At 43.7% G+C, this 23,452-nt stretch overlaps 1 protein-coding gene across 2 annotated transcripts in view; it reads right to left on the bottom strand.

Annotated features, from left to right (window-relative positions):
* The window catches only part of tyk2 (tyrosine kinase 2), an 88,359-nt gene that overhangs the window by 12,884 nt on the left and 52,023 nt on the right, over positions 1 to 23,452 (bottom strand). For both annotated transcript variants that reach the window (XM_041177002.1, XM_041177000.1), the window contains 9 exons: positions 23,097 to 23,279; positions 20,841 to 20,998; positions 16,411 to 16,534; positions 12,851 to 13,043; positions 11,699 to 11,817; positions 9,327 to 9,500; positions 7,933 to 8,020; positions 4,688 to 4,815; positions 3,821 to 3,956 (listed from right to left, as the gene is read on the bottom strand). In XM_041177002.1, coding sequence (XP_041032936.1) covers positions 3,821 to 3,956; positions 4,688 to 4,815; positions 7,933 to 8,020; positions 9,327 to 9,500; positions 11,699 to 11,817; positions 12,851 to 13,043; positions 16,411 to 16,534; positions 20,841 to 20,998; positions 23,097 to 23,279 — 1,303 coding nt within the window. The remainder of the gene's footprint in view (positions 1 to 3,820; positions 3,957 to 4,687; positions 4,816 to 7,932; positions 8,021 to 9,326; positions 9,501 to 11,698; positions 11,818 to 12,850; positions 13,044 to 16,410; positions 16,535 to 20,840; positions 20,999 to 23,096; positions 23,280 to 23,452) is intronic.

Below are 23,452 nucleotides of genomic sequence, written 5' to 3' on the forward strand. Positions count from 1 at the left end.
TTTAACATAGTAAAATTGCCCAAGGCTCTTCACAGGAACTTTGTCAGATAAAATTTGACAGCCTCATAAGGAGATATCAGGACAGGATATCCAAAAGGTTGATCAAAGAGATAGGTTTTAAGGAACTACTTAAATGAGGAGGTAGAGAAGCAGAGAGATTTAGGGAGGGAATTCCAGGGCTTTTTGTTTATTGGTTCATGGGATGTGGGTGTCACTGGCTATGCCAGCATATATTGCCCATCCCTAATTGCCCTGGAGAAGGTGGTGGTGAGCTGCCTTCTCAAACTGCTGCAGTCCATGTGGTGTAGGTACACCCACAGTGCTGTTAGGGAGGGAATTCCAGGGTTTTGACCCAGCGACAGTGAAAGAACGACGCTATTTTTCCAAGTCAGGATGGTGAGTGGCTTGGAGGGGAGCTTAAAGACGGTGGTGTTCCCATGTACCTGCTTCCCTTATCTTTCTAGGTGGTAGAGGTCGCGGGTTTGGAAGGTGCTGTCTAAAGAGCCTTGGTGAGTTCCTGCAGTGCACCTTGTAGATGCACAGACTGCTACTACTGTGTTGGTGGTGGGGGGAGTGAACATTTAAGGTGGTGGATGGGGTACCAATCAAGTGGGCTGCTTTGTCCTGGATGGTGCTGAGCTTCTCAAGTGTTGTTGGAGCTGCACTCATCCAGGCAAGTGGGGCGTATTCCATCACACTCCTGACTTGTGCCTTGTAGATGGTGGACAGGCTTTATGGAATCAGAAGATGAGTTAGTCTCTGCAGAATTCCCAGTCTCTGACCTGTTCTTGTAGCCACAGTATTTATACGGTGAGTCCAGTTCAGTTTCTGGTCAATGGTAAGCCCCAAGATGTTGATATGGTTGGGGGTGTGGGGGGGTATTCAGTGATGGTAATGCCATTGAATGTCATGGGATGATGGCTAGATTCTCTTTAGTTGGAGATGGTCAATGCCTGGTACTTGTGTGGCGCAAATGTTACTTGTCGCTTATCAACCCAAACCTGAACATAGTCTAGGTCTTGCTGCATACGGACACACGCTGCTTCAGTGCTGCTTCGGACCTCAACAGCCAAAGGCACGGCCACTAGCAGTGAAGCCATTAAAATCTGGATGGTCAAGAAGCCAGAACTGGAGGAAACAGAGATCTTGAAGGGTTGTGGCGGAAGGAGGAGAGAGAAGGTGAAGTGATGGAGGGATCTGAACACAAAGGTGAGAATTTTAAAATTGAGCTGTTGCTGAATGGATCAGCTGACAGTATCTTTCCACAGTTAACGCACATCGTGCATAGGAGACGACAGAGTTAGAGCAAACTGGGGAGGGACACTGAGCTGTGAGTGGGGTTGGGGGGGTGGGGGGGGGGGGGGGGGGGGGGGGAGAGAAATCAGGGGGTCAGGACATCAAAAGGACATTGTGACGGTGAGTGGGGTGGGGGGTGTGAAAAAGAGAGTTGAGGAGAGATCAGGAGGGCACCCGATGGTGAGTGGGGGTTGCTCAGGGAGTGGCACTGAGGAGGTCAGGAGAGGATGTTGTGTTGGTGAGTGTCAGGAGGGGAGATGATGGAACATTGTGACTGAGAGTTGGGGGAGTGGGTTGGTGGAGAGAGGGAACATTGTGACAGTGAAAGAGGGGAGAGGACATCCCAGTCCAACCAAGGATACTCCAGACCTCCTCCTGTTCTAAAAGTGGATGGGAGCAGCTGACTGGTACTCAGATGCAAAATCACTCAGCAGCGTCAGTGATAGAGTGGGGGGGGGGATTCAACACAATACAAAAATTACCTTAATGCTGTTCATACACACCTCCAAGTAGATGGTTATACCCTTCCCTTTTTTTTCTCAATGATACTGCAGTTCTCCTTTGAACTTTCTTCCCTTACTCCTCCTGAGTTATAAATGTATTGTCATAGATACTTGTTACATCAAGACTCATCACAACATATTGTGGTCTGAGAGCAAAACTGTTCAACTTCTAGCTGCCTCTGCCTTCTCTCCTTCTGAAAACACCTTACCGATGTTTTACAGCAGAGGCTTTCATACCACAAGCTTCAGTCACCCGTCACCACTCTTGACTCACCTTGTTTTTTGTCCTGCCCCTCTTTACCCTTGGTGACATAAGGATCTGTGGCCCTGCTCTGGCCATCTAATAATAGGAGAGATATTACTGTCCTAGGGGCAGCAGAGATGAGCAATGAGAATCAGTCCAGATATCAGCCAAGAAAGAAGCTTGGGCTTGTTCATTGATGGAGGTTAAAATTAAATAAAAAGACTTGCATTTAAACAGTGCTTTTCACAATTACTGTATGTCTCAAAGGGCTTTACAGTGAATAAAGTACTTGTAAAGTGTAGTCACTGTTCTAATGTAGGATACAGAGCAGCTAATTTGTGCACAGCAAGCCCACAAACAGCAATGTGATAATGACCGATAATTTTTTGTGATGTTAACTGAGGGATAAATTTTGGCCGGAACACTGGGAAGAACTCCCCTGCTCTTCTTCAAAAAATAGTACCATGGCATCTTATACATCCACCTGAAATGGCAGGCAAGGCCTCAGCCTAACTTCTCATCCAAAAGACAGCACCTTTGACAGTGCAGCACTCCCTCAGTTCTGCAGTGGAGTGTCAGCCTCTATTTTTGTGCTCTCGTCCTGGGAAGGGAATCAAACCCAGAACTTTGTGACTCAGAGGCGACAGTGCTACCCTAACTGCTGTCACAGCTGTCTTGGATGTTAAGTTGATAAAGCCAATGTTGGCAAACCTGCTTACGACAATCCAAACATCGACTTAGAGGGGCAAAAATTAGCTAGGTCAGGGGTGACAGTTGCTACAATCCCAACTGATATTAATACTGGACAAATGGAGGAGGAAAAGGAGGTGACAGCTGAGATTGATTACACCCTCACATTTATTCACACGTTCTCCCCAGCAGAGGTGACCAGGAGCAGAAATCCTGTCTGATTTTCCCCTCTTTGCACCATGGGTAATGAGGCCAAACTGAGGCCAACTAACTCAGCACAGACCGAGGGATCTCACCATGGGCCTTCCTCTTTTCTGCTTGGGTCAACGACTCACTGCCAGAGCCATTTGAATCACAGGGTGGGGTGGGGGGTGCTTTATCTAGGTAGCCCGCCATTATAGACAATAGTACCTCTCCCCACAGCCTATCCTCAAGCGGCTCAAAGTCCCAAACCCAAGTTTAAAATGATTGATTCTGCTCACCAATCTCCCAATGGGGTTACAGACAGGGAGTGAAGATCAGGTCAGTTGAAGTTAAGTGTTTTATTCAACTAAAATGTACAGGTTTAATTCAGCCCACATTTCAAAATCATATAATAATACCCTATAATTATTTGTATTATTGATCTAGTTAAAACACACCAATTTGAGAAGCAGAGAACTAGAGTTGGTTCCAGCCTCATACCTTCTCAGAGTTCTGGCCAAGTGGCCGTGGGCACCACCACTAGTGCATGAGTGTTATTACACTGTGACATGTTTACATACAAACATGAATGCAGTAATTTAGAACAGATCTCAAGCAGCTATAACATCTTTATTAGGCGAAGAATACCCTTCTTTCCTTTCCTGTGGCACAAAGGACATGTCAGTGCTAATCAGAAACCTGCCGCCAGGAGCATTGAAGTCACAGCAGACAATCAACAAGCTGGGATCTGACAGGAAGGTAAGAAATGAATCATTTTTCCATGTTTTAACAGAACTTCACTGGGAGTAAACTGGAGGTCTGGCTTTCAATATGGAGCATTGCTTCCGACAATTGAAATTTTCCATGCCCCCAGCCCTCAAACAGCACAAAAGCACAGACTGACCTTCTCGAGTGAGTACAGTGAAACTGATACCGGGGTCGCTGACTTTGATGAAAGGGGTGCTTCCCTCATCTAGCCCTTTCCTCGCTACAAGGACATTCTTGCAGCAAATGTTCCCATGCACCATGTTTTTATCCTCCTAAAAAAAAATTGGAAAATATACATACCGGTCAAACTGTGAAAATCAACACTGGCCAAACTCAATGTCACCCTAACCACTACTTCAAGGCCACTGACCAATTTCCTTATTAGAATTTTTGTATGCAATTTCTAAAGTATTGAAAAAAAAAATCCTGCCATTTCTATCCTGAAGGCATTGATGCATTCATACCCCAGCCAGAGTCAATGCCAGTGTCCTTTATAACTTCATCTGTTCACTCATTCTTCATGCATGAACCCAGAAAGCAAGTGCTGACAGAATATTCCACCACAGAGAGTATCAAAGCCATGTCTTTTCATTGGGTGGGGGTGGGGGAGTGGTGAGATGTCTTTTCTCTTTATACAATTCCTCCTGAGCCTAGGATACAGAGGCCAATCGTGGCACACAAATGGACATGCCAACAGAACATAGTTTCATAGCCAGGATATTCCAGAACTATTTGCTCTGTATCAGTTGCTGCACTTCCACACTAAGACACTGGGGGGAGCATGAGAGACATCTACAATATTTACATAACAATTTACCCCACCAACCGAGAAACATCTGAAAGCTTTAACATGCATTAATTACTCTGAAGTATATTTACGTAGACAAACATGCAATACAAATACAGCATTTACTTTTCTCAATTGTGTTTACACAGGGATAAAAGTAGCTATGTGTCCTAAACTACTTCACAAGGAAGTGGGCCAAGATGTATTGATGCGTACCAGATAGCTCAGTGCACTAGCAAGTTGCTGGATGACAGTTAAACTCCACTCTGGGCTCAATTTTCCTCTCTCCTTTCGCAATAAGACATCCAGCGGTCCAAATTCGACATATTCTTCCACAATTATATCTGCAATACGAGGAGAGTGATTATTTTCCTGTGATATGAAAGAAATAAAGAGAGAAGAAACAGGCCAGAAAATACGTCAACTCTTTTCTTCTCCGCCGATGCTGCCAGACCTGCTGAGTTTTTCCAGGTAATTCTGTTTTTGTTTCAGAAAATATAAAACCTGTCAACACGCCCTTAAGTTTTGTGATTAAATTCCTCCTGAAAACTCTTTGGCAGTAAGGTTTAATTAGAACAGGAGCTGTTTTTAATTCTGAGGTTTTGATGTACCTTCACTGCTATCTCTAATTATGTAACATCTCAAAGCACATCAGAATGAATTACTGAAGTGCCTTCTTAACATAGACATTTTATAAAGCTTCACCAAAATTGTGAAGTTTTCTTTTCTAAATTCTGTTTTGGGTCCAGCCCTATACCAGTTGTTCTAGTGACTCTGCACCCTTGCTGCACAACACAAGGAAAGAACATGGTTATGCCTGCATTGCAGAAATAGCAAGCAGAATATACAGCTTCAAAAATATACATAATGATGTGTATTCTGATTGTAGCGCTCATCAAAAAAAATAGGCAGTGTTACATTTGTGCATACAAAGACTGCCACTGATTTTCATTGAGGGAGACTATGTGGTGGAATTCCATTCTCTGGATCTTTAACATTCACTTCAGCAAGTAGACAAGGTCCTGGTTTAATGCCTTGTTCAGAGCACAGAGCATAACAATGCTGCATTTCCATGCTGTGCACTGGAGCAGCAGCCTATTTTATACAACGTAAGACTTAAACAAACAGGAAAGTGAGCTAGCAACAGAGGGAATTAAGTGCTCAACTTTTTCAGATGATTTGATTAGAAGAGGAAAAGCATCGGCCACCTTTTAGGAACGTTATGAACAAGAGTGGATCATTCATCCCTTTGAGGATGCTTTGTCATTCCATTAGATCATGGTTGACCTGTTCCTCCACCTGGCTATGTTTTATATCTCGTGATACCCTTTTCCACTAAAAATCTATCAATCTTGGTCTCAAAAACTCCACTGAACTTCAGTATTCATAGCCCTGATGTGGGGGAATTCTAGATTTCTTCTCATTTTTGCATGAAAAAAAATGCTTCTTGGTTTCACCACTGAAAAGCCCAGGTTTATTTTTGAAATTATGTTCCTGATTCCCCCAATCAGAGGAAATAGTTTCTCTGTATCTAACCTATCAAATCATTTTAACACTTTAACCACAATGATCAGATCACCCCTCAATTTTCTATACTCAAGGGAGTGCAAGCCTAGTTTATGCAAGCCGTCCTCACTAATTAACACTCTAGGCTTTGGGGAATCTACACCGCATCCCTTTCAAGGGAAATAAATCCTTTGTGAGGTGCAGTGCCCAGATCTGAATGCAATGTTCTAGATGGAGTCTGACCAAGGCTCAAGGTAACTGAAGCATCACTTGCTCCCTTTTGTAATCCAGTGCCCTTGAGAAAAAAAGTCCAGCATTCTTATAGCCTTTTGGTTTACTTTTTGAGATTACAGCCTTAATCACTCCTATGCCCTGACTTCACTGCACAAGCAGATCTCTGGTGCTGCTTGTCACAGGTTATCTATCCTCTTGCGAGTTGTGACTGGCTGCTATGGTGAAGCTGTGCTTAACCTTTCCTGTCCACTAAAGGCACAACTCGTGCATTCCCTGTGGGTAAAGGGAGTTCAACATGGAAACCGGGCTACGCGTAACTACTTAAAGTTTTGGCTATGGGTCCAAAGAACCCAAAATGGAATTACTTTTTTCTTTGAAATATGGGTTGCACGCGAAGCAAAAACGTGACACTTAGAAGTGTGAAAGAATGCATAAGGTGTCAGTTCTTATTTGCAGAAGATGAGAAGCTTGATGAACATTAACATTGAGCCAAGCAGCTGACATGTGATGTGCTCACTGAATGATCAGAGCGGTGGGGGGGGGGGGAGGAATCAGTAAACAGGGTCCAAAAATAACCAGCAAAACAGAGTAATGCAGGTTGCACCTGTAACATGATAGTCTCAGAACGGAATGTGCTTTGTAAGTATCCTCACAGTGAGCACTAAACCGTAGGGCAGGAGGGCTGGCCAAGTTTAAAAGCTGTGTTGATAAGCTTTCCATTTATTTATAGGTGTAGTACAGGCCAAAAACATTATTGCTAAAGAAAGTGGCAATTTTGCACAACATCCCTGTTCCTTTTAACACATCAAATATTTGCATCTTCTCCCTCACTCCTTTGCCCCTCCAGAAACACAAATAGCTTCTATTGTCTGGATAAAAGCAGGGGGCCAAAATGTTTTTAGAACTAGAACACAAAGAGGGAGTCTCCCTTCTGTCTCAATTCACCACACAAGATTAATTGAGGCAGGCACATTGTAATGGAATAAAAACAGGAAATGCTGGAAAAACTCAGCAGGTCTGGCAGCATCTGTGGAGAGAGAAACAGAATTAACATTTCAGATCTCTATGACTCTTCTTCAAAGGAGGAAGAGTCATACAGCTCGAAACATTAACTCTGTTTCTCTCTCCGCAGATGCTGCTAGGCCTGAGTTTTCCCAGTATTTTCCGTTCTTATGTCAGATTTCCAGCATCTGCAGTATTTTGCTTTTATAACATTGTAATGGAAATTGGATAAATGTCTGAAGCAGATGACGATACAGGGAGAGCAGTGGGATTAGTTTTGGGTTGCTCTAGCTAACAGGCAGTGCAAACACAGAGCTGAATGGCTGCCTTCTGCTCAGGCCAGTGGATGCTGCCCTTGCTGAGGGATCAAGAAGCACACTGGCCGGGGCCTGGATTTGCTGCAGCCAATGCCTGTAAATCAGCTGCTGAAAATAGATCCTAGGTGACCAGCGTAAAGTAAATGCATATATTTCATCCCTTCTGCCCCCTCCAAATGGCTTCCTGCAAGAAGGGTCCTGCCTGGCCTATGCTCCATTGCTTACCCCATGTCTACAGACTGGGAATCAAGCATTTGGGAATCCTAAGAAAGCGGGTGTGAAGTGGGAGCAGGAATTCTATAACAATCCCTTTCTAAGGATTAACAATCACGGAGAAGCTATTAACTATTAAGTACACGATTAAACACGGAAATTTAAAGGAATTAAAAAGATTTAAATTACTTTCTGAGCCACGCACACAGACTCCATGAACGAAAGCTAGGTGAGCATGAGATATTTGACTCATCAGACTGGCCAGCTCAAAGAACGCCTGCAATATAAAAACAAAAATCAGGTCCATCAACACATGCCAAACAAACTGCTATGATAATGACTGCAGCCACTGGAAGGTAAACTGATAGCGCGTGTACAAGCTGCAGCACCAGGGCTGGACACCCACAAGAACTTGATCCTCCTCCCTGATCAACGGTAAAGCCTGCTGAATCCAGTTTCTGCCAATTATTAAAAACCCACACACATGCTGGATTATCAAAACCTCCATTATAAAACAAAGCAGGATTAACAGCAGAAACACAATCGCATTAACTGATCAAATAGAAAGCAAGGTTATTCAGCAGATCAAAGCTTTGCTCTACTACTCCAACGTCCAGCAACATTTTAAACATCAACATTTTGGCCCCTTCCACCCCAACGAGCAAATTATTCCAAAAGTACATGGCTCTTTGAATAAACTAGCAATTGAGAGATGATACTTCCTAGATGCTGACACCTGCTTTTTAAAACTGCAATGGTCCTTTCCAATTCTTAATATTTCAATATTGTTAGTCATTTAAATCTTCTGATCTGATTGATTTATTTCTCTTATCTGTCCAATTTGGGGCTCTGATCAGTAAACGTGATGATCAATGATGGCTGCTCCTTCACATCACAAGGATAGAGGCTGTTTTACTCCTACACTTTGCATGTATTTAAACTTTATGGCTGAGTTGCTGTCCATAAAACATCGTGTTCAACCCTCTCAACAGCCCCTAACCACTGTCCTCAACATGTCAACTTCCCCATTAGTCTTTTTTTGTCAACCCCATTGTTAAAATTCTCCTTCCCACTGAAGTAACAACTTCAATGCTGCTTCTTGTTGGGCAACCACAAGAAAGCTTAGTTAGCCATAGCTCAGAAGGGAACATTTTCACCTGAGGCAGAAGGTCATGGGTTCAAGTGCCCTCCAGGGACTAGTGCACAACGTCTAAACTGACACTGCAGTACTGAGGGAGTGTTGCAATGTCAGAGATGCCACCTTTCAGATGAGAGGCTAACCTAAGGCCCAGCTGTCCACTCAGGTGGACTTAAAAGGTTCCGTGGCAATATTCAGGGGAATTCATTGTCACACTGCTGTTTGTGGGAGCTTGCTGTATGTAAGTTGATTGACACATTTCCTATTTACAACAGTGACTCCACTTCAAAATTACTGCATTGACTGGAAAGTGTTTAGAGGTTGTGAAAAGCAAGATAGGAATGAAAGCTTTTCCTGCTTTCAATCGTACATAGGTCCCAGTAGTGAGTTTGACAGATTACTGATACTGTTGTGACTTTGATAGATTCCCTTCTGTTTTTCTCACCAATGCAATGTCCCTGTGACTAGGGTCAAGCACTTTCAACACCACACGGATATCCCTTGCTTCACTGTGGCTGGGTCCACTGGAAGAGTCCATCTCTTCCTCCTCCTCAACTTCACCTTCACAAAACCTACCAGCGTAGATATTCATCCTCGTTCCACGTCCCAGATGGTGCTCCTGCAAACAGAAAAGAATTATTATTGTGGGTACTGTACGGAATATTCAACGTTCAGCGAGGGTTCTGATGATATTACAGCATGCGTATTGAGTGTGATGTATTGAGGCACCAATCTCTACACATTGAAACTTTGTTCTCCAGATTCCAAGAGGTTCATGATGGACTCCAATAGGATCAGCAGGTTCAACTGAACCTTGTCCTCCTCCTTAATTTGCTTTAGCAGAAGCAGAAAATCAGCAGATGCCACCCAGGTCACTGTCGTTGGAACGTGACCTTTAAAAACAGAACTACTGAGCATTGTGCTCTGGGGCATAAATCTAACTGGGCCCAATTTAAGGGCAAGAAGGAGAAAGATTTAGGGCTTTACAAGCATGTCCGCCTTCACAGAATGCGAAATAACGAGCTGTGGAGGGGCTCAAAGAGGAAAGAAAGTAACCAAAAAAACAGGGCCCCCCCACCACATCACTCATTTAAACTGAGGATGCTGGAAATCCAAAACAGGGTCACGAGGACTCGAAACGTCAACTCTTTTCTTCTCTGCCGATGCTGCCAGACCTGCTGAGTTTTTCCAGGTAATTCTGTTTTTGTTTCACTCATTTAAACTGTTTGTTACAAAGCCATAACCAATAAACAAACAACATATCACACTGACACACCCCTGACCATTTCGACTACATCTCCCCAGGGTACCTTTCAATTGTTTTTGCAGTTAGGTCCTGGCTGGTTTCCCCCTAGCCCCCATTCCTCTAGTTGGGAAACACCTATTTCCATTGCTGCCAGCCCAACTGCATAAAGAAACCCAGTTTATTACTGTGTAAAGAAAAGCTTTCATCTGAGAGACAATTCTTCTCACCTTGGGTACCCAAGTAATAAAATTAAATTTAAGTCAATGAGCAGCCCAGTACAATCTCAAGGCTGTGCTACTCTCAGCTGAAGTGACAATAGGTGTATTACTACAGGCCCAAGATCTATCAGATCAGGGAGCTGAAACACACCAGGAGCATGATACTTATTAATCCTGATTGGTACGTGTGAATATTAGGTGAGAACAGGATTGGGCTCAACTGTTATGCCACCTGCAGTCAAACAGCCTGATGACCCTCAGTACACAGGCTTGCACATTCATAACACAAACTTAGGCAAAGTTATTCAAGGCTGACTGCTTTCTACGCAGCTGTGCCTCAGCAAGGACTCGATGGCTTCAGGAGAAAACTGGAGAGATAACAAAGGAAAATAGAACACATTTTGGAGTTACAATGAACACAAGACATTGTTCTATTGTTTCTTGTTTAAAACATCAAAGGAAAATACCTTTGACCACAAAACGCAACAACATTCTTTCTACTAGAGTGCGTGCAGAGACAAACCAGAACACTTATTACTGAACACGCTGAACCAGAAGAGTCAAACCACAAACATGACAGCACTTTGTATGCAGCATTCAGGCCCTGCATTAATCTGGGGAAAGTAGTGTACAAGTGCATTCCCCTCAAACACCCTTGTCACTATTTTAATGAAACATCGAAACAAAACTCACAAAAACACCATTAAACATTGATACAGGAGCACCCCCCAGAGCTTTGCATTTCTCTGAAGAAACAATTTAGAGAAAGGTTTCCATTATATTTTTGGCTCGAATGAGCGGGGTATGTGTGGTGAGAAAAGACTGGAGCGACAGGCTTTTCAAAATGGAAGCATCGGAGGAGAACGTGAGATACTGTACATACAGTTAAAGGGAGAGTTAAAGTTAACCTGTAGTATCATGTCAGTTGGACAGGGGCTGATGGCAGGATTTTTTTTTGTTTACAGGAAGTGAACAACATTTGGAATGGACTACCAGGTCTTAGGTTAAAGAAAATTGAAAGAACTGGATGTTCCAGTGGGGAGGATGTAGGGACACTGTGGTTGGATAGGAAACGTTGGACTGAATGGTCTTCCTCATCTGTTGGTACCATGCAACTTTTAAAATTAATGGGATGTGGGGTCCACCTGCTCCCTTACAGGTCTTTGACCCACTAGGAACCACTGTGGGATAAAGAAATTTTATTTATAAACGAGTAGGGCATAACTTCAGATATCCAGTAAATCTGGCCCTCGGAGAACAGACCTGAAGGAGGAAAGGGGTTAAGGCAGATCGATCTTAGACAACATGATGCATAATTACACACACCTTTATTAGTATGCAGCACAGACTCACCTGAATTATTTCCTCCTTCCTTATCTGATGGAAGCTGAGCTGGCTCAGGTTTAACTGAGCTGTGAGTGGCCGTACATCACTATCTTTTACATTCCTCGTTACCAGTAAATTGGAGAATTCTGAAAGTCAAAGTAGACCACAAGTTGCCAAGAAAATCACAAGTTTTTTTTTTAAAAAGAAAGATGCTTAGTCCCTCCTTCCTCTGTTAGGCCTCCAAAACCCACACACCATCTATATTCAGATAGGCAGGCAACAGGCCATGGCTGATGTTATTCTGATAGCAGCAACTCGGTTGAGTGCACAAGCGCTTTTACTTATAGAAACACTAAGGTGACAACCCTGGGAGCTGGACAGCAGCCCAGAAGCAAAGTTATGAAGTGCGAGAGCGAAGGCGAGGTAAAGGAAGGAGAGAACCAGGAGTTCCACTGCTTTCAGAGAGAACAAGTAGGTGAAAGGGGGTAGTGAGATTGAGTAGGTCAGTAGATGAAAGGCCAAGCATGATACATGAAGGGCAGGAACCATTGGTTCAGGTTGTGAGAGACATGAAGAGCGTCTTTGAGGAATTTAAGGGTTTTCATTATCTTCATTGAAAGGCCCTAAGGAGGTCAAGAGTTAGTGATTCAGTTGGTGCACAACAGATGTGCAGTGATAGCACGCTCAGTATGAGCTGAGTGTATGACAATGTAATCTGAGGGCCTATGAATGGGAGCTCAGCAAACGTAGGTGTCCAGTGAGGATAAGTGCATGTGTGCTGAAGGTCAACAAGCTGAACATGAGGTGTGCTGAGGAACAGCGTGTGATCGAGAGGAAACCGAGAGAAACAAAGTGGAACACCCAAGAGGGGAACGGAGGGGAGAAATGAAAGAATCGAGTAGCCCAAGTTAGAATTGGTCACACAATCAGGTGTAATATGAAAGGAACTACATGGACAGACACTGCTTTGGGAGGCTGTATGATACTATCAAAGTTTTGGAGCTGTTCAAAAAAGGAAAGGATTAGAGTCACTGCAACTCCAATGCCACAGCAACCCTGGCAGTGCCCTCCCAGGTATGGTGCATGGCATGCAGAGATCATATAAAGGGAACAAGGAAAAAAATATATAAATAAAAGACATTTCCAAAGAAGCTCGTCACGTCTGACAATACTCTTTACCATGTGGAAGAGGTGGACAACACTTCTTGACCATGTAGCTCTCGTTTCCAGATTTTAGCATGCAGCCCTTCAGGTTCTCAAGCAGCTCCTTCACACTGGGGAATGATCGCTCCCATCCCTGCAGCACATAAGCATCTGCTGCCTTCCTCTCAATCTGAAACTGCTTCATGTCCTGAAAACCCCCAGAACCATACTGAAAGTGAAACAGAGATACAGTCAGTGCTAGACAAGAAAACATACGCACAGGCTTAAAAAAACATCCTTCCCCTTTGAAAGAGGAAACTGGTATTCCCCTCTTCTGAGATGTTGTCAGGCAAGCCACTCTCTGAAGAGTGAAGACTGACAAGTGATATTTAGATACCATAGGAATCAAGGGATATGGAAGGTGTAGCTGAGGTCGAAATCGACCATGATCTTATTGAATGGTAGGGCAGGTTCAAAGGTCTGAATGGCCTACTAATGCCCCTACAATAGGGAGTGTGTGTCGCTGGGGTGGTGGGGGCAGGTGCTCAGGGGAACAGGGGCATCTAAAGGGACGCAATTTGAAAATTCTTGGATCACATGGTTGGGCATTACATTCATACCCATCATGCTTTATTTTGTACTTGTATTTGCATGGAAACACGAGTGTGACTGGCACACAGATTACTGGCCTCTGTCAGTCCAATACTATCGCTGAGCAAGACAATTATTAACTCACTTAGTAACATAACTGGTTCCTTATTGCTAAGTGAAATTTTACCTGTGGATAAGAGCAAGATAAATTCAGAGAAGTCCTGATGCACAGAAAATGCTGAAACAACCCAGCAGGTTCAGTTCTGAGCTTGAAAGAGAGAAGCAACATTTTTTTTTAAATTCATTTATAGGGTGTGGGCATCACTGCCTAGGCCAGCATTTACTGCCCATCTCTAATTGCCCTTGAGAAGGTGGTGATGAGCTGCCTTCTTGAACCGCTGCAGTCCGTGTGGCGTAGATACACACAGTCTGTCAGAGAGTCCAGGATTTTGACTCATTGACAGTGAAGGAACAGCAAAATATTTCCAAGTCAGGGTGGTATGTGGATTGGAGAGGAACTTGCAGGTGGTCGTGTTCAAATGTGTTTGCTGCCTTTGTCCTTCTAGATGGTCACAATCACGGGTTTGGTAGGTTCTGCCTGTGGAGTCTTGGTGAGTTCCTGCAGTGCATCTTGTAGATGGTACACACACTGCTGCTACTATGTATCGGTGGTGGAGGGAGTGAATGTTTGTGGATGGGGTGCCAATCAAGTAGGTTGCTGGATGGTCCTGGGTGGTGTCAAGCTTCTTGAGTGTTGTGGGAGCTGCACTCGTCCAGGCAAGTGGAGAGTATACCATCACACTCCTAACTTATGTCTTGTAGATGGTGGACAGGCTTTGGTCAGGTGGTGAGTTCCTTTTTGCAGGATTCCCAGCCTCTGACCTGCTCTTGTAGCCGCAGTTTTCATAGGGCTAGTCCACTTCAGTTTCTGGTCGATGGTAACCCTCAGGATGTTGATAGTGGGGGATTCAGCAATGGTAATGCCACTGAACATCAAGAGGCAATGGTTAGATTCTCTCTTGTTGACGACGGTCATTGCCTGGCACATGTGTGGCATGAATGTTACTTGCCATTTGTCAGCTCAAGCCTGAATGTTGTCCAGATCTTGCTGCATTTGGACATGGACTGCTTCAGTATTTGAGGAGTCACGATTGGTTTACATTGTGCAATCATCAGCAAACATCCCCACTTCTGACCTTCTGAAAGTCAGTGAAGTGGCTGAAGATGGTTGGGCCTAGGACACTACCTTGAGGAAGGCTACAGAACTAGTGGAGGTCCTGTGAAGCTGCTCATGGTAAGACAGAGGGTGCCCTCTTTATAAGGTTATGTTACACCATACAGTGTATTACTCTGCTGCTATAGTGCAGGCGTGTCTAACTTAGTGCATATTTTAAACTCAAATCATCCTTTCGAAGGCCACAAGATGTAAACTGAGTCATGTTGGGACTAATTGTTCTTAGATTGTTGGGATTATTAGAAGTCACAGGGGATTTTTATATATAATGACTTCTAAGATTAAGGAAAGTCCTTCTACTGATGCAAAGTTATTCTGTATATTGTAAATGACTATATTTTGCTCTTATCCTTTGAAGTGTGCTACAGAGATTTGAGATTCTCTTATCTACAATGGACAGCATTCTCTGTGTGTACAATAGAACAAGGTGCTAAGAGATTCCCATTTGTTTTCACACACAACATGCAGCAATACCCTAGGCATGCAAACAAAATGAAGAACTTTAGTAAGAAACAGGATACTGTATAGCGATGAAGTGTCAGCATTGTGTGCCAAGGCACTGTCCTATGAAAGATTTTGGCTGAGATATGGTCACACAGCTGTACTTCCTTCCAGTGCCAGTCCTTGCTTGAGGGACTAGGCAGCGAGCAAGGGAAGGGCTTTTTAAATTGCCAAAAGTGAGGAATTCAGGAACACAGCTAACAATGACCTAACATAATGGTTAAAGGCATGAACAAAACCCTTGGGAGTCCCACTACAAAAGGTTAATGAGGCCAGCTGAAAAACAATACTTTCTTCATGCGACATTCAATAGTGATCTCAATGTAACTGAGGGAAATCTCTGGGCTTTTAAAAGCCTGTCTTCCGATGCCCCGGATCCATTAATACTGTGACTTTTTTTCTTTAAAAATAAGCAGCAAACATTTTCACGTAACCCATTTGGAAGAGGATCCATTTGAGATTAAAGTTAAAAGCAAGGCCATTAGTAGTATCTGGCCCTCCTCCCATCTTCTAGTATTACTGTTCAGTAAGCACTCCTCAGCTCTATTGCTCTCAGCACAGCACTGCCACATTATTATATTAAGCCATTAAGTGGACATATCCTTCTTGAAGAGAGTCCTTTTTCTTAAGTACTGGGATGAATTGAATTTGTTGTTTTAGCCTATGCTTGTAATTACTTACACTTAAAGCTGTTTACATTGTGGACAAGAAAATGGAGTGAGCCACATTGCATGTTAAATCCCATGAATTTCTACATGTGGATAGTGTGATTCTCCGCCCAAGAACCACCATTATCCTTAAACACCAGTTGTTGAGCAGATCCGAGGCGCAACAAACCAGTTGCCGACTGATATTACTGAGGAAAACTAGTTGGGTTAGAGGGAGCTGAGTTGATGACAGTGGAGATGGTCATTATTTCAGCGTTTATGCATGATATCTGTCATCTGTGTACCGAGTGTGGCGCTGGGCATGATGTGCCTCAGACCTGCCAGTGCTTCCCATTCTCCTCACTCATACTCTATGACCTGCTTTTAGACGAAGGTGCTGAGCATTTCCCCAGCAAGGAAGAAGTAAGGAGATAAAACCTTTGAGCATTGCTGACCCTCCCTACAACCAAGTCAGACACAATGTACATAGGTGCAATTATACCTGGGAAAGAGTAAGGGGGGAGGGGTGGGGAACACTTTCAACATTTACACTCCACAGCGTTTCATGTTGTCATACCTACACACTCCCAAGTAGTATATAAGGTGCACCAGGGCTCACATACCTCAGACTTTTCCTTGCTAACAACAGTCATGATAATCTTATTGAAGTCTAAAGCACTCCATCGCAGCACATACAGTCCATCCTTATTCTCCTCTCGCCGAAGCTTATTAGTGACATAGTGTGGTCTGTGGGAAAAGGGAAGGATAAGGTTGAACCATAGAAGAGTTGAATGTTCCCTCTTCTCTCCACTGTTAATCCTTTACGTCTCAGATATATAAGGGATAAAGCTACATAAGGGTTGTCAATGTCCAGTTTGCTATATTGTCACACAGATACTCTTTTTTATTCATTCACGGGATGCTGGCTTCGCTGGCTAGGCCAGTATTTATTGCCCATCCCTAGTTGCCTTTGAGAAGGTGGTGGTGAACTACCTTTTTGAGCCACTGCAGTCCATGTGGTGTCGGTACACCCACAGTTCTGTTAGGGAGGGAGTTCCAGGATTTTGACCCCGTGACAGTGAAGGAACAGTGATATATTTCCAAGTCAGAATGGTGAGTGACTTGGAGGGGAACCACCAGGTGGTGGTGTTCCCATCTATCTGCTGCCCTTGTCCTTCTAGGTAGTAGTGGTCATGGGTTTGGAAGGTGCTGTCAAAGGAGCCTTGGTGAATTCCTGCAGTGCATCTTATAGATGGTACACACTGCTGTTACTGTGCGTCGGTGGTGGAGGGAGTGAACGTTTGTGGATGTGGTGCCAATCAAGCAGGCTGCTTTGTCCTGGAGAGTGTCCAGCTTCTTCAGTGTTGAGGGAGCTGTACTCATCCAGGCAAGTGAAGAGTATTCCATCGCACTCCTGACTTGTGCCTTGTAGATGGTGGACAGGCTTTGGGGAGTCAGGAAGTGAATTACTCGTCGCACGATTCCTAGCCTCTGACCTAGACCAGTTCAGTTTCTGATCAATGGAAACTCCCAGGATGTTGATAGTGGGGGATTCAGTGATGGTAATGCCATTGAACATCAAGGGGTGATGGTTGGATTCTCTCTTGTTGGAGGTGGTCATTGCTTGACACTTGTGTGGCATGAATGTTACTTGCCACTTGTCAGCCCAAGCCTGGATATTGTCCAGGTCTTGCTGCATTTGAATGAAAAGCCACTGCGACTGGCTGAGGGGGAGGCAACAATCAGTTTAGGTTAGCTGTCCAGTGATTCCTGATGGGAGGTTCCTGCCTGTCAATGTTGAATGGGGACCGTGTTAGGCTTGACTGTGCTGCTTCCCACAATCAAGGAGCCTGATGCCGACTTGCACATGAAGATTAACTACTGAGGCCAACCATACCAAAGCATTTATTACTATAATGCAGCATACTGCACCATACCATACCGTATTGTATTGTTGTGGCACCGCACTGTACCCTTACAAAGCTCAAAGCCTTCATGAGAGATGGGGAGGATAAAGTTGGAGTAAACCAAATCCAAGATAAAGATCTCCAACAAGCAGTGTGGTATTTATCCACATCCATGTACACAAAAGATTACTCCCCTTTCTGTGGGTTAATCTCCATTTATTTTTGGGTTTTTTGTGATCGAGGTGGATAGTGGAACGTTTTTCCGCCCAAACTAACTATGTTCTGCTTTTCCCATTCCATGAATCTTGACTGTTAGATAGAAATTGAAGACATAGTGACAGATCGGATAATGAGAAACATTAGTCAGGGTGAGAGTGACACTGGCCTTAGAGTGCAATGTTGCAATGGGTTATTGGTAAAAAGGTTAAGAAGAAATTGAAACATGAGTCACAACAGGAAGAGTTAGAAGAATGTCGTATGGAGTAGGTGATTCAGTGGACAGAGCTGTGGATTGAATTGGGTGTGACTGCAGGGACTACACTTCAGGGTTCAGTGAAATCACAGAATCACAACGGCACAGGAGGCTGCCATTTGGTCCTTGTCTGCAATGGCTCTCCAAATGACCTAGTGCATTGCCCTGCCTGTTCCCTGTACCCTCGCACATTGTTTCTCTTCAAATAATAATCTAATGCCTTCTTGAAAGCCTTGATTAAACCCTCCTCCACCACACTTCCAGGCAGTACATTCCACACCCGAACCACTCGCTGTGTGAAAAAGTTTTTTCTCATGTCACACTTGTTTCTTTTGCAAATCACTTTAAATCTGTGCCCTCTCATTCTTGATCCTTTTATGAGTGGGAACAGCTTCTCCCTATCTACTCTGTCCAGCCCCCTCATGATTTTGAAAATGTTTAGCAAATCTCCTCTCAGCCGCCTTCTCTCCAAGGAAAACAATCCCAACCTTTCCAACCTACCCTCATAGCTGAAGTTTCTCATTCCTGGAACCACTCTTGTAAACCTCTTCTGAACCCTCTCCAATGTGTTCACATCCTTTCTATAATATGGTGCCCAGGACTATACACAATATTTCAGCTGATATCTGACGAGTGTCTTATATAAAAATTCAGCATAACCTCGTTGCTCTTGAACTCTATGCCTCTATTAACAAAGCCCAGGTTACTATATGCTTTATTAACTGCTCTCTCCACCTGTCCTGCCACCTTCAATGATCTATGCACAACCTAGGTCTTTCTGCTTCTGTACCCCCTTCAAAATTTCAGCCCTTATTTTATATTTTCTGTCCATGTTCTTCCTACCAAAGTGCATCACCTCACAATTCTCCACATTGAACTTCATCGGCCACCTATCTGCCCATTCCACCAACTTGTCTATATCCTCTTGAAGTTCCACACCAACTTCCTCAAAGTTCACAACACTCCCAAGCCTTGTATCATCTGCAAACTTTGAAATTGTCCACTGCACACCAAGATCTAGATCATTAATATATATCAGGAACAGCAAGGGTCCCAATGCCAACCCCTGGGGAACTCCACTACAAACCTTCCTCCAGCCAGAAAAATATTGATTGACCATTGCTCTCTGCTTCCCATTTTTCAGCCAATTTTGTATCCACGTTGCTACTGTTCCTTTTATTCCACGAGCAATAACTTTTCTCACAAGTCGGTTGTGTGGTATTGTGTCAAATGCCTTTTGAAAGTCCATGTACACCACAACAACAGCATTACTCTCATTGACCTGTTACCTCTAAAAAATTCCAGCAAGTTAGTTAAACATGATTTCCCCTTTAGAAATCCATTCTGGCTCTTATCAACCCCTATTTTTCCATATGACTAACTCTATCCCAAATAATTGTTTCTCGAATCTTGCCCATCACTGAGGTTAAACTGACTGGTCTGTAATTGCTGGGATTATCTTTACAACCTTTTTTGAACAAGGGTGTAATTTTTGTAATTTTCCAGTCCTCTGGCACCACCCAAGTCTAGGGAATTGCTGGTGCCCCTGCAATTTCTACTCTCACTTCCTTCAATATCCTTGAACACATCTCATCCGGTCCAGGTGCCTTGTCAACTTTAGTACCGACAGTCTATTCAACACTTCCTCCTTATCAAGGAAGGATGCAACAAAAATCACCACCCTTTTGATGGTAAGGATCCCAAGTTAAATCAGTTTGGAAAGTCACAGTCCTGTTCTTAATGAGCATAGACCCACACTGGTTATGGAAATAAACTGACATCTCAATGCACTCGAGTTCACTTTCACCAGGGCAATAAATCTGGTGATTTGTGGGTTGGTACCAGAACAGCTGGTGTATTGTCAAATAAACCCAATGGGTATTTTTCAGGGTAGAGAACTGGTCACCCCTACACTGGCTGGCCCAAGTGCAGTGTCACTATGAATCAATGCCATGAGTGCCATTCCTGAGGGCACTGTCCACATCCTGAAAATCATTTTATGATGATTCTATAAAGTTGACTATCATAAACTTGGTGTCTAGCCCCGGGCTGTACCTGCCCTGGGAGTGTTTGATGGGGACAGTGTAGAGGGAGTTATTCTGTATCTAACCCTGTGCTGTACCTGCCCTGGGAGTGTTTGATGGGGACAGTGTAGAGGGAGTTATTCTGTATCTAATCCCGTGCTGTACCTGTCCTGGGAGTGTTTGATGGGGACAGTGTAGAGGGAGTTATTCTGTATCTAACCCTGTGCTGTACCTGTCCTGGGAGTGTTTGATGGGGACAGTGTAGAGGGAGCTTTACTCTGTATCTAACCCCGTGCTGTACCTGCCCTGGGAGTGTTTGATGGGGACAGTGTAGAGGGAGCTTTACTCTGTATCTAACCCCGTGCTGTACCTGCCCTGGGAGTGTTTGATGGGGACAGTGTAGAGGGAGTTATTCTGTATCTAACCCCGTGCTGTACCTGCCCTGGGAGTGTTTGATGGGGACAGTGTAGAGGGAGTTATTCTGTATCTAACCCTGTGCTGTACCTGCCCTGGGAGTGTTTGAAGGGGACAGTGAAGAGGGATATTGATACTGGGTGGCTGAAGTGGGGGTTCTATGGCCCAGTACTAATGAATATATAGAAAGATTAAAGAAAAGACCGATCAGGATCTTCAGCCACACTGACACTTACTGCATTGGCCCATGGATGCCACTGGTGATGCTCAGCACAACCCGTGGAGAAGCCACCTCATGGCAGAGGTAGTGATGTGAGTCAGTCGTCAAGCGAGAGTAGCCATCGATCAGTGCCGCGAAGGACAGTGCTTGTTTGTGTGAGGGCAGTACCAGATCCTACAAATAACAAGAAAAAAGAGATTAGTTCCAGTGCACACAGTGCCTGAAGACTGGACAGCAGGCACATGGTATAAAAGGCTCAATGCAGGTTTTCGAACTGTGATCCATGAAGGCATCATATTTCTGTCGTGCTGGGGCCAACCTATCAGGACAGTACCTCAGGGAATGTGTATTTCATGTCGTTGTTTCTGTTCACTTAGTTATTTTCTTGAGCTAGTTATTGCAGCTTGCCAGTACTAAATACTTTCTGCAATGATAGCACTGTTTACCTTTAGGTAGCTGTGTCTTTTCGAATTTGTGACCAAGAGGTCTCCCCCAAGAGTGTCAGGATTTGCAAGGGGTTCCTGGGCACATATCAGTATTAACTGGGGGTCTTTGGGAAAGTGTCAATGTTATTAACTGTTTTTCCATACAGTTAAGTTTGAAAACTTGCTTTAGACTCTGTCACATATGGTTGATGATACATTTGTTTTGTCCAAGTTGGGATTTTGAAAATAACAATCCATACAGGCTTACATATCTAATTCTCAAAGAACAAAGTGGAGAGATGGTTGGTGCCATCACAGAATTTGGTCCCGATGTCCTTAGTAATATTCTTGTTTATCAAGCTCCACTAAGTGCGTCAGTGACATAAAGAAGTGAAAATGCCAGACTACAACAACAATTTGCATTCATATAACACCTTAAAACAAAGTAAAATGTCTCAGGGCATTCCACAAGAGCATTATCAAACAAATCTGACACTGTGCCACATAATGAAATATTAGGACTAGCAGCCTAAAGCTTTGTCAAAGAGCTATATTTAATGAGTAACAAAGGAGGAAAGAGGTCGAGGGGTTTAGGGAGGTAATTCCGGAGCTTAGGCTGAAGGCATGGCTACCAATTGCAGGATGTTCAAGCAGCCGGAATTGGAGGAATGCAAACACCAATCATAATTTTTTTCCCCCCTCTCCTCTCTCTTTAAAGCCAGTGATTCTTACTGGAGTTGGATTTCCTGGGCCCAGTAGTTCTCCTTTCCCAAAGGAGCGGTCAGGTCTCAGGCTTGGTTTCCTTGCGCGCTTCCTATCAAGAGTCACCAGATCAGAATCTGAAGCAGAACAATGGCAAATATTTTCCCCCTCAGGTTAATTTTATCACATTGAAGCCCTGACAGCCCCTGTTGAGAAAGACTGGGGACACCGGCAACCTTTAGATCACCATCTTTACTTGCTGCACACATTCTACTTTTAATTTTTCTCCCTATTCCTTTGGCTCTAAAGAAATAGCTTGATGCTGAAGTGGGGAGATTGCTGGCTTAATATTGTGGAAGGATGAGACTAAATGGATCAGATGATTTTTGCAACAGAAGGGATCTTGAGACCAGGAAAGTAGGTAAAGAGCAACGAGAGGATGTCGCCAAGTCACAAAAATGTGTTCTGTGATCTGTAAGTTGCAACTGTAATCCTAAAAGAGGACTGAAATTCAGTATACTAAATAAAACAAACATCAAGCTAGTCAGTCTCTCCCCCCGCCCCCACATTCCTTGTGTAATTTATTGAAATGGAACTCCCATCACTGTAAAATAGCTCTATAATTACTTGCCTACAGCATATCCAATTACAGTGACAACTGCTCCAGCTCATAAAACAATGGAAGGGGCCGATGTTCAACAAAACACAGGGCTTAGCTCCACAGCTGAATCTCTACTTAAAAATATATTCAATGTGCAGTCATGGTTCTCACTCCACACTAACATAGTTGACTGCTAGAGATTTTACTAACAGCAGCTTTCACTCCAGAATAAACAAAAAAAATGCCCCCCACCACCAGGCAGAACAGCAAGGCCCCAGTTTTGATTCTGCTGACATAGTAATTGATGTGTTCTAATTGGGAAGATTCAGAGAAATTCCCAAGTCTGATTACAATCAAGCGCTGCCTATAAGCGTATACATGATCGGAAGACAGGACCGGGCTTCTCTCAGTACAAACACTCACACATGCCCATAGGCACTAAGCCAAGGAATCAGTGGGTGACCAGCACCCATGAAAACATACACCACCAAGAGGAGGAGTAAAGGGGAGGAATGAAAATTGGCAAAAGAGAGAGATTACTCACCATACATTTGTTATCTTGTCGATGGACACTGACCCTGCAGTCAGAGATGCCAATGTGTGTAATATCCTTGAAATCACAGAAATGGTTCCATGGCTTCTCAGTGAACTCCTCTGCTTCATTTGATTTATTACTGCCATTGTCTGCAGGTTTTCCCTTCCAACCAGTCTTTTTGATGGGTGCAGGCTATTTATAAAAAAATACATCCATTACTGCACAATACTTGAATTGTACCAGTTTTGTCTGAATTTGGAATATCAACAAATATCTCTAACATCTAGTAGGCACCGGCTGTAAACTCTTATATTTTCTTACAAATGAAAAATAAGCCTTCAGAAAGAGTTAATGAGTTGAAATCA

This window comes from Carcharodon carcharias, chromosome 30 (assembly GCF_017639515.1).
Source record: "Carcharodon carcharias isolate sCarCar2 chromosome 30, sCarCar2.pri, whole genome shotgun sequence".
Classification (NCBI taxonomy): Eukaryota; Metazoa; Chordata; class Chondrichthyes; order Lamniformes; family Lamnidae; genus Carcharodon; species Carcharodon carcharias.